This window comes from Carassius gibelio, chromosome A4, assembly GCF_023724105.1.
Source record: "Carassius gibelio isolate Cgi1373 ecotype wild population from Czech Republic chromosome A4, carGib1.2-hapl.c, whole genome shotgun sequence".
In the NCBI taxonomy this organism is placed as follows: Eukaryota; Metazoa; Chordata; class Actinopteri; order Cypriniformes; family Cyprinidae; genus Carassius; species Carassius gibelio.
In genome coordinates this window covers 26,811,532-26,828,361 of record NC_068374.1, presented here as the reverse complement: position 1 = coordinate 26,828,361, position 16,830 = coordinate 26,811,532, and the positions used below count along the sequence as shown (strand labels likewise).

General features: G+C 37.2%; 1 protein-coding gene across 5 annotated transcripts in view; it reads right to left on the bottom strand.

Annotated features, from left to right (window-relative positions):
- LOC127975285 (MICOS complex subunit Mic19) overlaps positions 1-16,830 on the bottom strand; it is a 57,300-nt gene that overhangs the window by 22,100 nt on the left and 18,370 nt on the right. For 3 of the 5 annotated variants that reach the window (XM_052579214.1, XM_052579230.1, XM_052579249.1), the window contains 2 exons: positions 2,166-2,180; positions 699-782 (listed from right to left, as the gene is read on the bottom strand). In XM_052579214.1, the coding sequence (XP_052435174.1) occupies positions 699-782; positions 2,166-2,180 (99 nt within the window). The remainder of the gene's footprint in view (positions 1-698; positions 783-2,165; positions 2,181-16,830) is intronic. The other 2 variants (XM_052579222.1, XM_052579240.1) reach the window with 1 other exon arrangement.

The window sequence follows — 16,830 nt, the reverse complement described above, 5'->3', positions numbered from 1 at the left end:
AATTTTGCTACAGGCAAAAAAGTGAAAAATTTTGATTTTCACAGGTCATAAATATACATTACAAATATTACACATACACACACACACACACACACACACACACACAACTATTAAAAATCTGTGTGTGTGTGTGTGTTTATATGTAACAAAGGGCTAAACTGTTTGAACACCTATAGAACCATAACCTACAATTTAAAATAGCTCATCACCAGAAATGAAGCATTTTTGCACACTTTCACACCCCCTTTCTGGGAGCTTAACATGTGTATGTCCGTTTGAGGATGGAGTCTGAGGTGAGGAGAGGTGGACACCTCACATCCCAGAGGCTCAGAGGGGGATATGACTATGATCAGCAGGAGGGTGTCAGATTGAGGACACAACAAATGAGCGAGCAAGGTTGCCGAGGGGCCTCAGCCGCACATTACAGATCAAGACAGTCTGCCTCGCCATGATACAGTAGAGCAAGACAGTCTGTCTCACCTCTGCCTCTATATAACACAGGACAGGCTGACTCACATTCTCCCTCTATAGCTCAGGACAGCGCATCTCACATTCTACACCGTGCATTAGTGAGTTACTGTCAAGCATTGTGGTTATCACATTGTGTTAGTGATAATGCAGCACTTCAGTGTTCATCGCTATAGTATATACGTATTCAGGAATTGTGGATAATGTAACTGGAAATGTATAGGTCATACCCTTTCCTTCAGCTTGGCCACTTGCTCTCTGTAGAAAGCGTCCTGCTTCCGGAGCTCTTTGTCTCTCTCCTCCAACTGTCTAGCCTGTGGAAAACACACACATAAACAACACAACTGGATCCAGTACAAATTGAGAAAGATTATTAAATATCTCTTTTTGTGCACCATGAAAGAAAGAAAGTTGGGGTACTGTGCTGCTATGTGTCGAGTCCTTGCACATAGCAGCACAGTAGATATCTCTATCCTGAAGAGAGTCATTATAGCCTCAGGTTGCTGGTATTGTGAAAGATGACACGGACCTTTGATTATTCCAAGGGCATCGGTTCAGGACAGGGTTCATGTGGGAACGTTCACTAAAACCATCTCTGTTCGGTACAGGCTTAGTGCGTGTGTGGATGTAAGAGACAAAGCGATAACATCAGCAGTGGAAGAATAGAGAATCTTTATGGTCTAATCCGTGATTCTCTGTTCTATCGCACATGCCTCTCCCCCTGCGTCACTTCTGACCTTCAGCTACTAGAAATAACCCTCACTAATTTATAACACACTCAGAGAGGAGATATACTGACAACCATGTTTATGAATTTTAATATTCTTATGTATGGCTTTAAAATGTATAGTAGTTTTTGATATCTATATATATATATATATATATATATATATATATATATATATATATATATATATATATATAGATATATATATATAGATATATATATATATATATATATATATATATATATATATATATATATATATATATATATATATATATCTAGATATATAGGGATATATATATATATATATATATATATATATATATATATATATATATATATATATATATATATATATATATATATATATATATATCCCTATGTATGTATATATATATATATATAGAGAGAGAGAGAGAGAGAGAGAGATTTGCACAAAAATAGAGAAAAGTATAAATTTACATTTACATTACTAATATTATTCTACTCTCTAAAACCTGGTCATAAATCATAAGATTAATCACAATTATGCTATTCTATTGACAACCACAGTTTTTTAAGTGTGCATAAATAATCTGCTATCTACTCAATACATACTAAATATTAACAAAATCATAAATAAATAATAATTTGTTGTAACATGTTGAATTTATGCTACCATGTAGTAATGTGTTTACAGCCTCATGCAAAAGTTCTCTATTATAGATGGAACAATCCGCATTCAACCATGATTCATTTATTTCATAGGCAAAAGTGCCTCAACAATGAGAAATCATTTCTTAGCTGGTGTACAAACACAATAGCAGGAAATCAAATGAAAGAAAAATGAAAAAATTCCAGCAGTAAATCACAAAAAAAAAAGAGAAGAGAAAGAAGGACAGAGAGAAAGTCTTTTTAGGCATGCGGTACTGCAGCAGGAAGCAGGTTGAGACAGATATGGGATGTATAAATCAAACCTCTTATCCCTTACCTTTCTTTCCATCTGCTGGAGTGAGGGAGAGGAAAGAAAAGCACATGGAGAGAGAGAGAGAGAGAGGGAACAGCAATTTAACAATGAAGTTCCTATAATAACATTCAGTATTCAAAGGCTGAAGTTCACACACACACACACACACACACACAAACTGCAGTGTGAAGCAGTGGGGTGTTTGCTGTAGTGCAGGGACACAGACACCGCACGATCAGCTCTGTGTTATCAAACACTGTCGCAAGGTGAGAAAGAGCTCTTCGCAACAAAGCTCATCTACAATCGAAACCCTAAAAAAAATCTGATCTAATCTAAATCTAATCCCAGCTGAGCGATCTCCATCAGAGCTTAACTCCAGCGCTCATGGAGGCCTGTGCTGCTAATGAACTTCTCACTGCCTCAACCCGCAACATATAAACCTGCAGGTAAGACTGCCTTGATTTCTATATCACTTAGAAGTGTTAATAATCCCAAAGAAAATTAAACTTCATCTTCATCTGCTCACACACAAAATTCTCATTCATTTTGTTATGGGACAGGTAACATTACCTCATGACATTATTAAACTACACTATTCCATAGAAGATTGGTGTTTGCTATCTGCTTGAGCCTTAGAGGTCTTTGCAAGGGCATTTTTAAGTGACTGTTAAGGTATTCTATGTTTTCTAGATGGTTGCATCTATGATATTTTGGTCTCTAAATATTGCTTGGTTTCATCCTTCAATGTAAGTCTACAGGATTTGAATGCGTTGCTCATCCAAAATCATAAAATATGTAATAGAACAACACTTTCGAATAATAAGTGTGTGATTTCTTGTCCGTTGAGAGCACTGCAGCAAAGTGTAATATTTTTGAAAAATCCTTAACCATAAGCAAACCACTAGTTTGACATTTCATCCCCTTACCAGGGTTTTTACAATTAACTAAAACAGAAAACAATTACATTACTTGAAATAAAATGAAATTGGCATAGCAACATTTCTGATGTTCTTTTAGTTTACTGTGAGCTTTTTGTTAACGTGGTATACAAAAATAACAAAATCTGACATAAAAAAACAGAAAACGAAGTTACTAAAATATAAAAAAAATGACTGAAGTCTCTGTAATATACTCTGTATGAAACTAAAATAACACCACCTCTTACAATACACCAAAATGACTAATTATCCACTGAGATTTGAATGGATGGTGGCCATTAGATATCACCTGAATGTGTTGCAAAAATAAACCCAAAACAGATATCTGGCTATTGGTTGACATTATCTAATAGCCTACATAGTTTACATTTTATTTATTTATTGCACATTGTTCACAATGAAACAAATAACATGCATTAAGAAAAGAAACAGTGTCAGTTTTGATTTTACATTTACATTTAGAAAATCCCATGACACACGTGAGCGCGTATAATATGGTTTAATAGCAACACAGCCACCGTTTAATCAAGTCCCGCAGCTGCAGCCATGAAGACGGACAGAACTGCTGTCCGAAAACACCCACAGCCCTCGACAGAGACGGTCCAACCCCTGGCAGAATAAATCTGACCTCTACACTGTTCCCATTCAGCACTCACTCGCACACACACACACATTCAAGTCTACGAGCCAATCAAGGCCCTTGCGTGGGCGAGAGGCATTGTGGGTAATCAGTCAAGGAGACATTGCAGCTCCAAATTTTCTATGGAAAGAAATCCAGCTACCGTTATTGACCTTCAGCATACATGAAGAGCAGCTGCATTCACAGACCAGTAGGTAAACACAGTGAACGCGTATCCAATGAGCAATTAAAGAACAGGGAGGCTCTGCCACCGATGTGCGCACAGTGATTTTCCTTCTCGTTCAGCGCATCATAGAGGGCATATGGCAGCCCTCCGTTATTCAGTCTCACAGGCTGTCAGGATTATTTCCATCACATCACACTCATTCAGTCTCCTGCAGGTCATATAATCACATTACACTGCTAACAAAGGCCCCTGAGTCACATGACCAATATGCCACTATTATCCAGCTGATGAAGAACAGAGAGTGGGATGGGAGGCTGAGAAATGAAAGTGAAACTACAAACATTGAGAACAAGAGACAGTGAGGATGGGAGGGAGGACAATGAGAGGGATTTATCACAAGATGTCACACCTCTCGTGACATGTGTCTGGATGTAGAGAGAGAGAGAGAGATAGAGAGACAGAGGAGACCCACAGCAAACTGCAATCCCAATGTTCTACAAAAGAAACAAACTGATGACTCCCCATCAAAAGAGAAATGAACTTGAAGAGAAATATCCCCCCCCCATATATATATATATATATATATATATAGTATTCTGATTTGTTGCCATGTGTGAATGTGGGAAGTGTGCTCTATTCACTCATCTGACTTATGTCAGTAGTTCAACATGATTTTCAGCTTTTTTTTTCCTGAGTCAAAAATGTTTTGAGTTCTGAAAGTTGCATGATTTCAGAAAACAATGAACTGTTACTTCAAAAGGTCAATGAAAATTTGATTTCTCATTAAACGACCCGTTAAAAACACTGCTATCACTGAGACAATATTTGTGCTGTTTTGTCGCCCACTCACACCCATTATAACAAAAACTTTGATGGCATGACTCAATTTGGGTTATTTTCATTCTAAAGCTTATACACCGTGCTATTAAGTGCTTCAACAAAAATACATTAACTATAAATTCAATTCCTATTAATTTATACACATAAATGGATAAGCCAGACACCCAATGTGCCAAAGATAGGCATTCATCTAAACTATTCTTTTAAAGACACAAGCAGTACTATCAAAAAAGGTATCTTTTGTAACATGAGCAATAAAATCAGATGCCCAGTGACATTTATCATTCTGGATCCGCAAAATGAGAATTCAGCACGGCATAAAGCAACAGATGGGCTGCATTTCCTCTAGCTCTCTCCAAAAATAGAAAAAAACAACAACTTTGATATAATGTCAAAACACTTTGTTTTATGACTTCTGCATCACCGCAGCAGACCCCATGGTCAAATTAAACGGGTCTTTTCGAAGGAAAAGTGTCTTGCTGAATATCAATTAGCTGCAGCTGAATAATTAAGAAGAGCAATGTTTTTAATTAGCCGAGTGCTACAGAGTTTGAGCTAGTGTAAAACGTACTGACATAACAGGTAAAAGCATGTACTGCATCAGGGAGATATTTAAAAAAATGCCTTGTTCTTCCGATTTCAATCCATCTTCCTCCATTTCTGCTCCTCACGTCACCGGTTTTATCATCTGCTCTCCTTCGCATAGTACAGTGACGTTTCGGCAGCACAAATTGGGTCTGGAAGGATCATGCCTTTCCTCTTCTTGACCTGGGGTGAACCCTTCTTAATGAAATGGAGAAATGCTCCCAAACACTGCCTGCAGAAACCCACACATGACAACAAATCAAAGCTCTTTGTTAAAAACGTTGTCTCTTTCCCCACATTCTTCGATGGCCAAACCAAACAAGGTCAGAGTTACTCAGGCCCTTGCATCCATCACTAGAGAAGTTGGAACCCAGTTGCAAGAACAAACTCAGGAGTTCATCTGTCCAGCAGGCACAGGTCAAAGGTCAAAGGTCAAATGTCGGGCCACAGCCAGCCTGTTCAGATCTAATTGGCACTGAGAAGAATGGGAATAAAAGTGATAATGAGGTGTAAAAGTGTACGTTGGAAGAAAAACATGCCTGATTGTGTTTGATTTTGTGAGCTTCCAAAATTCTTATATTCCATCAATATCCCGTTTCAGGAAGCTCAATGCAGATAAAACATCAATGTTCCTTAAACAAGGTCGATTTTGCATCACGATGTGCAAATAAGGTAGTCCTTGAAGACCTTCACACAGTTTCAAGCAAAACATTTTTCTCTACGGGACGATACTTCGCCCCCCGAGATCATATCCTGCTAAAAGGTGTCTGGGAAACTGGTGTATTACCCAGCAGTCTGTGCTGCTATGACAGGAAGGGTCAGTGGGTAATTGAGAGGGATGCTGAACAGAGGTCAGAGGTCATTCCTGTTCAGGAGGAGTTGACGGCCCCCTGTGTAGGACTGGACATGTCCTTTACTGAGACATGGGGGGAAAAAACAAACTGTCCTGGCAGAGTCCGGGCCTCATTTTCTGTGAGCAAAGATCAAATTAGCGGTTATACAGAAGGCCTGTATCAGGCCAATTTAATCTAATTAAAATGTAATGTGAACAAACAAAATGGTGAATGAGAGCACAAAATGTGGCACTTTCACTAGCGTAGCCAAATCTTTCCATATACTAAATATCTGTACGTGTCATTGAGGTTTAGAGCCCATGCTGTCAGTGCCAGGCTACAGGTCAAGCTCAGACCAACCTGATCACACAGATTGATTCATTTACTGATCAGCAGCCCGAGGTATTAACTGATGGCTAAAGCTCTTTTCAGCTTGTGTTATCTCTGCTGAGGCCATATGGGGAAAACCATGGGGAAATCAAATCATCAGTCACGTCCATGGACAGCAGTCTCTAAGGAAGACTAAGCCATCCATTACCACCGAGAGAGAACAGCCGAATAAAGAGGACAGAGACACCCCTGCAGACAGAGAGGAGCCGAGGTAGACAATAGAGTGGAGATCCAGGACAAAACAAAAGAGTGTTTCCTCTCTCTAATATCCAACTAGAGGACACACGAAGGGACCTAAAGGCTGAACAATTGCCTTTGAAATAAAGGCCTTAAGGGAACGAGGGAACAAATAAGGGGAGAGAGAAAGGGAGAGACACAAAGACCGAGAGAGAGGGTCAAGGTAAATCTGAGATACATAATTGAGAAAAAATAAAGAGAAGTGTGGCTGCCCTTCAGACACGAGGTTGACTTTGGGTTTCATGCTGATGGTGACCGCATGACTTGTGTGTGTATGACCTCAGTCAGGTGGTACTGTAATGAGATAGAGCTGTTTACATATTCATGTCCGCTGGGGCTCTCTGGGTAAAGGAGGACTGCCCTTGGTATCTGGTTAAGGTGAGCCTTGTTTGACCATTTCTGTCTACAATAACTGGTATTGTGTCCTTTATCACTTGCGATGATCAGACAGACATCTGAAATGTTTTTCCTGCACTAGGCTACCGCTATAGGTTTTTTAATTTTATTATATATTTTTTTTTATTAGTGGTGCTTGTTAAAAATCCCTGACTTGCACTGAACAAGGAACTTGAGTCCTTAACATGTTTCAAGCTCCTTGGTGGAAAACAGAACAAAACAAAACCTTTAGTAAATTTATTATGTTAACTTTTTCTTTAATAACAAAAAAAAAAAAAAAAATCTGAACTTCTACTTTAGCTTTGGTTGAAGAAAGTGCATACATTTGTGAAATGTAAATTGCAACTTTTAAACAAAAATGCGTAAAAATTCTAATCAGTTGAGATGAAAACCCTAGAAATGCCTTAGCAATTACTCAAAACAATATAGCAACTACACAGCAATACACTAAAACACTAAAAACTTGTACAAACAAAAATATTTCAGAATTTATTCCAGGTTAGCTCGAGAGACACATTTTCGCAAAACGCAAACAAAGTGGGAGTGAGAACCTAGATTGTGCTAAAAGATTTGACCGCCGATCTGTGACCGGTGGCAGGACAGTAACTCCCACAAGGCCACTCTCTCTGTGCTCACATTTGGGCATCTTCCCAATTAAAGGCAGATAAACAGCATGGCTGTGCTATCACTACATTCTCTGCAATTATCAGTATGCCTTAATTCACTGTGGAAAGTGTTGTCTTCATTTGCAAAAATAATGTTTTTTTTTTTTTTTTTTTTCTTCTTCTTTTTGCTATTTTGCCAGTGCAGACTACATGGCACTTGGTAGCAGCAAGTCCACAAATAATGAATTAAGGGTGAATAAAACCAATGTCAATATGGGCGTTCGTGGAAATCTAATTATGGCATTTGTCCATCTGGAGAAACCTGATGAACTGGTCCAATCACATCTGCGTACAGCCCTTTTCACTCAAAGACATGTTCAATCATGTTCCTTATGTAAATTTAGGAAGGGATAATGTACATTTGACCGGCAGATTATCGCAAAATGATCCCAGATGGTAGAAAGGGGGTCTTAAATCACCCTGAAAGGGTTTATTTTGCCATAATGACCGTCTGACTGTCCATTATCCTGTTTATTAAATGTCTACTTACCAAATAAATGTATAAATAAATAGACTTGAAACTCTGATTTGAGCTCAATTATTTAATCATGTGAGAAAAAGAGACTGAAGAGCAGAAGAGAGGAAAGAACCATTTAAATGATCAAAAATAAAGTTCTGCATTGATTAGAAAAAAATACTGTATATACGTATTAATGCGCAGGATTCCAAAACTGACCAATCAGAATTTATTTTTTCAGAAATGTGTACAATAAATTAACTATTACAGATACTTCAGTCTACATTTTTTTCTCGCTTTTTCCCCCTTCAATTTAGTGTCCTTCACCTCAGTGCCAAGTCAAAGTAAACCTTTGTTCATTCCACTACTCACAACGCTTCCGGTGAACTTTAATTGCAAATCTACGCTCGTAATGAAGTGAGATATTCAAGGATTAGGCTGACGGAAAAGGAAAGCCCAGATCATAACAGCAATATTCCACTTATTTTAGTCTTTCTGGAGCTCTGCCACCTTTGCCAAGTGAGTGATTTTTTATTTTTCTTATTTTATATAACTGGGGAAAGCCAGTTTCATCATTTAAAATGAGGTCTAAAAATAGTTTTCAAATACCTTCTCTCTCAAGAGACACAGCTATATGCAAAACCCCTCCTGTTGCCTTTTGGGCTGTAAATTGACTTCACAAGCTGCTCTGTCACAAAGCAGCTTTCCTGACACCTGCTGCCATTCATCAATCCAACTCTGGCCGAAGCTCGTGGAAACGGGCGGCCGGCTGAGCCAATTAGCTGCCGGGGTGAGCGCCGGGCACCGATGCCAACCGCAGACCCAGCCAATTAGGGACAGTTTCAGCATGTGGGTAGCAAAGGCTACTGAACTCAGTGAACAATGGGGAATCAGTAGGAAGCCCAAGCCGAGAAGCAGACGAGGGAAAACAGACTCAAAACACACACACAAAGCGGGATTGTACGTTACACATCTAATTTACTGAGCCAAAAATCTTATTCTATTCTACTGCATTGGAACAACAACATTTTGCAGTCACGAACTGCATTCATTGTCGACACATAGACCGCAGTTCGCATGCACTGACATTACAAAGCTATTTGATTTAACAGTGTTGGGGGAAACATGTAAGCTACACGCTGAACAATCGGACAGTTTGTTCCTAGTAAAAGAGTTAAATTAATGAATATACTATTTATTTTTAATTTTTTTTAGGGCTGGGCAAGTTAAGGAGTTATTATCACAGTAACGCATTAATTGATTAAAACCAACAATAATTTTATTGTGTGTTAACGCAGTATTTTATTATTATTATGAAAGTCTGTTGGTCACTGGCTCTGAATACACATACAGACAAATCATGGGTCACAGGAGGCAATGCTCCCCATCAAATTATTTTGGCTAAGCATCAACATTCACAAAACACTGTTATATTTAACAGAAAAGAACTCAACAAGCTCATAATCACGACTTCATAAATGGGAAATAGGACATTTCTGGTAGCATGTGAAGACAGCAGAGAAGCGCATGCTCAGCACAGTGGAGTGCATTGCTTTGTTAACATTGTGGTTTATTATTTTGAGTCACAGTAACACACGGCCCTCTCACAATAAATTGCTTAATATCTATAGCTTTTGCCGCTCAGAAATATTCACACAGTCATGCAGCACGTATCAGAAGATCTGCGCTTCGGCGCGGTTAGCGCTCAAACTCACTGATCTATATTTAACTGAAGCGCGCTCTGGCCCACCTCTTCCAACCGATCCAGGGACTGCTAAACGGAACGTTCTCATGAACCAGGCTTTGCAAACCAAATGTTATTGCACTTTTGTTCATACAGCAGTACTTTTTAATGAAAATAAGTGCACAACACACTACTTTTGAAAGCATTAATATTAATCGTTGCCCAAAACTTCTTACAGAAAACTGTAACACTAACACATCTCTATTCAGGCAGCAGAATCTGTTTATCTCACTTAAGACTGAAGACGAAGAAAACTAATTTCTCAGACCTCTTGAGCAAGGTAAAGAGGGTAACCTACTATTACATCCAATTCAAAAACCAGCAAGTCTTCTTTAATACCTGGGAAATTAAATTGTGGGGTATTTCCAGTCAGGGCCAGTCAGCTGTATCTAAAATGTAACAGCGTTTTGAAGCACATGGATTTGCTAGGGGGACACTTGCTAGGGCTGGCACTACTTGAATACCGCAGAAAAGAAGAGAAAAAGAGAGAGAGCGCTTCGGGAGGGGGACATTTGTACTCCTGAAATACAAGCTTAACTGAAGTGGCGCCTGCAGACCATCCAAGCATCAAATAAAACCATCTGCGGACTCTAAAAGGTAGAGCTGATTGTAGAAGCAGAAAACTTGGTCTTTTCTATACCCATTGTACATAAAAAAAAGATTATTAATAATAATAATAATAATAATAATTTAAATTGTGCGCATACACATGAAATGAAGACTTAAGTAGTCAAAAAATAATACAAATTAATCATGACTAATTGTAAATGACACCATAAAAATAAAAATAAAGTATCCCCATCTTTAAGTTCAAGATAACTGCCATATTGTAAACATGAAAATATACTAGGTGCACATGAAACAATTACCACAAGAACAAATTGTATTTATTTATTTTAAAGGATTTTTTTTTACTATGGCTCAAGTGTTAGTTAAGTGTTAAATAAGTGGTAATAATTTGGCATGATGATTGAGATGCAAGAGCTTTACACAATCAGATAATTTGAAACACTTTCAGGTGACTGCGAAAAAAACAATTCCTCATAGGCAAGGGAAGTTTTTTTTTTTTTTTTTTTTTTTGTGTGCAACGGTTTAACTGTAGAAAAAAAAATATCGGAGTGTATATTTACACTAAGTGCAAATAGGTCGCCTTGTTGGCTGAGACACCAGCTTCATCCACCAACGTGTGCTGGGGCTAGTCAAGATTACAAAAGATGTTCTTCAATCTTCAGATTCAGTGGCGTAGATGAAGTGTGTGTCATATTCCTTTTGACGCAATCGACGCAGGTTCGAATCTGCCTCATGGCAAACTTTTTTCTCCCTTTTCAAATTTCAAATCACATCAGAAAATAATATATTTTTAATTAAAATTAAGGAAATAATCAAAAAGTTGAAAAAGTTATTGGGAAGGGTATAGGGTAGGTCTAGGGCTTTAGGTGGCATCCATTTAATAATTAGATTTTTTTTTTTTTTTTTTTACATAATTTTATAATGTATTACAATGCTGAGTTCCAGATAACTGCCACTATTTGCAAAAACTAATTTACAAAATATCTTTCTATTTTAACATATTATAAATAGAACCTTCTAACTATTTTCACTTTGTGTAAATAGACTCTAATAGCCCCTACCATCCCGGACGAGAAGAGACTCACGTGTGTGTGGGATGCGGGAGAATACAATGATTCGCGGGACTTCCGCAAAATAGAAAGTATCTTAACAAAGTGTCTAAAACAAATAAATTGTTATTTATCAGTTGCACAAAAGCAAAAAGAACAATTAATATTAACATTAAAATGCCTGGCATGCGCAAGCTAGGCATAGTTTCTATTTATAACACGTGTTTAAAGGGTTGCGCAATGTATCCAATCACAGTCTCCGCTGTTGGTCTCTGGAAAGCAATGGCGTGCTCACAGAAAATAGCAAATTGCATGCTCACGGACTGTCTCATTTTAACACATAAAGTGTAGACACTGTGAAAGATTCATTGTGCATATATTTATTGTGTTAAAACAGAGCTTTATGAGATCGCGATTAACTGAGATGTCAGCTTTTAGTCAGCGTTTTTCTGCTCTCATTCTGCCAAACCATTCATGCAGCAGCCCGTGCTTGCTTTTCTGTTAAAAATGACAGTGGTTTGTGACTGTCTGTTGTTTTGTTTCATCAAATCACTTCGCCAGCCATTGAATAAGTTGCATCGGTCACCGGTTTGGAGACTGATGACTCTACGTTTGATTGAGATGTTTGCCACAGGGTTTGCCAGTGTCTGAATGAAATGATATGCAATGTGATTGATTGGCTGTTCTGAAAGATTGCTAGAGGGCCAGAGTCATTGAAACCCAAACACCAGCAGACTTGACGAGTTTATTAATGTCTCGAATCGCTGACAGCATGTATGGTCGAAGAGGCTCAGAAATCATGAAATGTCAATGCAATGCATCTAAAATGAGCAAGTTTAATATACTCAACAGGTCTATTGGGAAAATGACGACACTCTAGTTGGAATTTATGGCAGAAATTCTGAGGAAATATAAGTTATTATAAGTGTCAAAAGCATCCATTCTTGTTTTCACTTAACAAGTTAAAAAAAAAAAAAAAAAACAGATACGGCTTACCACATAAGTGTACATTGCAAGCTCTTTCAAAAGCTAGCAAAAGTCATGGTCTTTTGGATGTAGAAACAGAGATTCGCTACTAAGCTAGTGTGCTTTAGGTAAATGACTTATGGTTGCAGGTAGAGTCAGCGCTTTGTTCGAGAAGAAAGAACAGCCATCAGAACAGCAACCTCAGAGCTCTTGACTTGGGCGTGATAATTGGAGAGGCTAATTTGGGCATGCAAAGACTTTTCCCAGAGAATACAGCCGGCTATAGCACTCAGCACTGCTATTGTACGTGACCAACAGTGTCTGAAGACCAGAGCACGGTGTGAATTCTGATGAAAGTGGGATCGATATCTCCTTGACCGAGGAGAGGAAAAATAAAATGCTCATAGAGCAGCACTGGTCATCTTAATAGTTCACAACCTTTAAAATATAAGCTGTGTTTCTCATAAATTAGGCTCCAGTCATCTCTAAGAAGCAAATCCTGGAAATGTGGTTTTCATTTGGTTTACAAAATCGATTTTAAGAACCCTGTATTGAATATTCACAATATAACGGAAAGAATTATGTTGGCGACAAAATTATGCAACTTTGTGATGATTGCATACACAAATTTCCAATAGACTGCATCATTACATTTGTTGCATCCCCCACTTAAGTAAATATTTTTTTTTTAGAAATTATAAATTAATTGTAAAAAAAAAAAGAATACTTTCATCAAGGACGCATTAAGTTTCTTTTATTTTTCTATTCATCAAAGAATCCTGAACTTCATTTACATCTTCAGTCAAAAGAAGAAGAAATAGAAAAGTTAAAATATACTCTACTGTTTTTAAAAATAAATAAATACTTTTAATTCACAAGGACACATTCATTTAATCAAAAGTGACAATAAATACATTTTAACACGTTAAAAAAATATATATTTCAAATAATTGCTGTTCTCTTAACCTTTTTAATTATTTCCACAACAATATTATGTACAGTTATTTTAAATTAAAAACAGTAATATTGTGAAATTTGATGACACCGTACTATCAAAAACACTACAGAAATTCTTAATGATGCCAAACTTTTGAATGGTAGTGTATATGTAAAGTATTTAATTATATTTCAATGCAAATAGCTGATAAAGACAGACATACATCGTTTTTATTTATTTATCTTTCTCCACTTCTAAACACAAGTTACTATTAAAAGGATATGTTAAAATATGTTAAATTGTGTTCCGAAGACGAACAAAGCTTTTACGGGTTTGGAACGACATGAGGGTAAGTGATTAATGACAAAATTGTCATTTTGGGGTGGAGTATCCCTTTAAGATCCAAAAGCAAACCATCAAGATGTTAAGGATCCATCAGAGATCTAAAGACAAAGTCGAGGAGATCCTGCTGTCCAAATGACCTACCTTTGCTTAGGCCGCTCGAACCCGAAAAAGAACACGAATAATACCGTAAGAACCCACTGGCTTGTGTAAATGTCCCATGAGTGAGCGTGTACACTGCCTGGCTAATGCATTTGTAAAGCAAACTGCAGAAAGCCTGAAGTGTGGCACTGCGGCTCTTACTCGCAGTAAGAGTGCATTTCAAAAGCCTGATTGATGTTTAATGATTGGACGCCTTGCAGTCAGGCAGAAATGTGTTCAGAGGAAGGAGCTAGGACAAAGGACTTAACAAATCATCTCTGAAAGGTCCATCCATTCAAAGTGTGCTGAGAGCAGCAGAACCATGTACTAACCTAGCAAGGACTTTCAAACACTTAATGATGTTTTATAGGCAATTGAAACTCATTTCAATTTCCAATTACTAACAGGTTGAACATTACTTTGTGATTAAAGAATAACGTATTGATTAACTCACTATATCTTGTGAACATGTCATATTTATTAAACACATTCTCACTTTGGCGAGTTGATCAATTATTAATTCAGCAATGAGGTCATTCAAATACAAAGATTATTGTACTACGTATGCAGGCTCTTAAGCAAAATGACATTTCGCCATTATGTAGCTTAAAATCAAAAATTGCTGGACGTGAAAAACAAGTGTGAAGGTCCCTAGAAAGTCCCATTTGTAGTTGAAAATCGGGAGGATTACAATGAAAGTGTGGCTCCAGCCTTTCACAATGAAAACAAATCATTTCAAAGGAGAAAAAAAGAAATGAAAAGAAAAGAGATTTATGATAACACTGTCAGAAGAACAGATGATTACATGAGAAAAAGCGGCCTCAATCTGGAGATAACCCTTCAAAATTCTATTAAAGAAACTCCACTCAAAGAAGAATTGAAAATTGAGAGGGATGAAATGTGTGTGAGGATGTCCTGAAAATTTTCTGTTAAGAGAAAAAAACCAAGAACCTGTCCAACTAATTTTCCTGTGTGTGTGTGTGTGTGTGTTTATTTCATATTGAATGGAAAAAACACATTTCAATCCATGTCTAGTTATTTATTTACACCGACAAGTCTATTTCCTCAATGCTTGCAGAGCAGTGAAAAGAGCAAAACATGAGAGACGTATAACTCTAATACTTACAACTCAATTAAAGCATCACACAATATGTTCAACCATCTACTGACCTGAATTGTTAACATTTGAGGCACTTTACAGTTTAACAGATCCTAATAAGACTTGCATAGCCAGACCAAAGATACATTTTGTGTGTATTATACTGTATTTTAATGGGTAGGGATTGAATTAGAATGGATTGTTTCTTTGGGCTGCTGGGATCCATATTTGTGTTTGTTTCAGCTATAGCTGGTCTGTTTCAAATCTAGATCTTTCAAAGAGCAAATGCTGAAATGAGACCACCACCAACTAATCATGAAAAAACATTCCTGCACACAAAGCACCCCAAGCCGCCCCCCACATTGTTTTTACCCACCATTCCCAATGAGGCTTTCCCAATTCTCTCTCTCTCTCTCTCTCTCTCTCTCTTTCTCTCTCTCTCACACACACACACACACCTTCCAGCCGTGAATTACAGCACATCTCACCCTCATCCCAAAAATGATTCATTTTTCTATTACAGAGATGACTGTGTGAAATGAGCTATGTAATCAATACCATACGTTTGTAAACAGCTCCAGTTCTCTGGGGGACCTCTTTTTTTACTTTATGCTCAAATAATCTGTGCCCTGTCAAAACCAATGGAGGGGTCCCTCGTCTTACAATGTGATTACAAGGGCAATTTAGCCGCCTGCAAATAAAACTGACTTACATTGAGATGTGTGCACACTGGTATTCCTTTTGGATTAGCACAGAACGAAAAAAGGTGCATGTGCAACACTCCTTATGTTGTCCTTATGTAGTCATTTTTTATGTGTGAGTTTGATGATGTCTTGATTGGTGTGAGAGAGATAAATAAGTAGAATGAGGCCCAAACGTGATCACTGTCAGTCATGCTCATCCAATCAGTTCTAACAATCTCTCATTAGTCCTTACAGCCAGCCAATCAGACGCTGGCACTTCAACCCAATCTACTCAACCCTGCCCAGGTTGAAAAGATGCTGTTCAAATTGAGATGTTTGAGATGACTGAACATTCATCCTGACCTCTTCCATTAGTAAATTATCACTACTTTTCATTTTTGGGTAAAATGGGCTAATGGGTTGCAATTTGAAATAAGACAATACAAGCACCATTATATTTGTTTCCTCAATAACTGTCATTCTTTTTGATGAAACAGCATTATCATCACCATATGGAAAGCCTGGACATATAAGGGAATTTATACTTATGGAAAAGTCATGGAAATTAATAAATCTTTTAAAAAGTCATAGGAATTTTTATAATTTATATTTGTAGAGTACAGTAATATATATATATTTGTGATTATATCACACTCAAAAAGATTTTCAGGGTAGAATTTTCTGAAAAAGTGCTTTTTCTGAGTGATAAAATCAATCAATTATTAAAAAAATAATAATTCAAGATCAACTTGAAAAGTCCTTTACATTTAATGGTAATAAAAAGTGTAAACACTGAACAATATTCAGTTATTGGAACTTCTGGAATTATTGATTCTTTTAAATATTTATAAATCACTTCATTTTATTATAATATTATAATAATACCAGAAATATCTTGGGAGGCCTTAAAAATCATGTCATCCAAACTATACTGATGCAATGTAACTTTCTAGAGGCTGATTTATTTTCAATGCAGTGTTAAATAAAGCAAACATGCTTAAAAACACATCA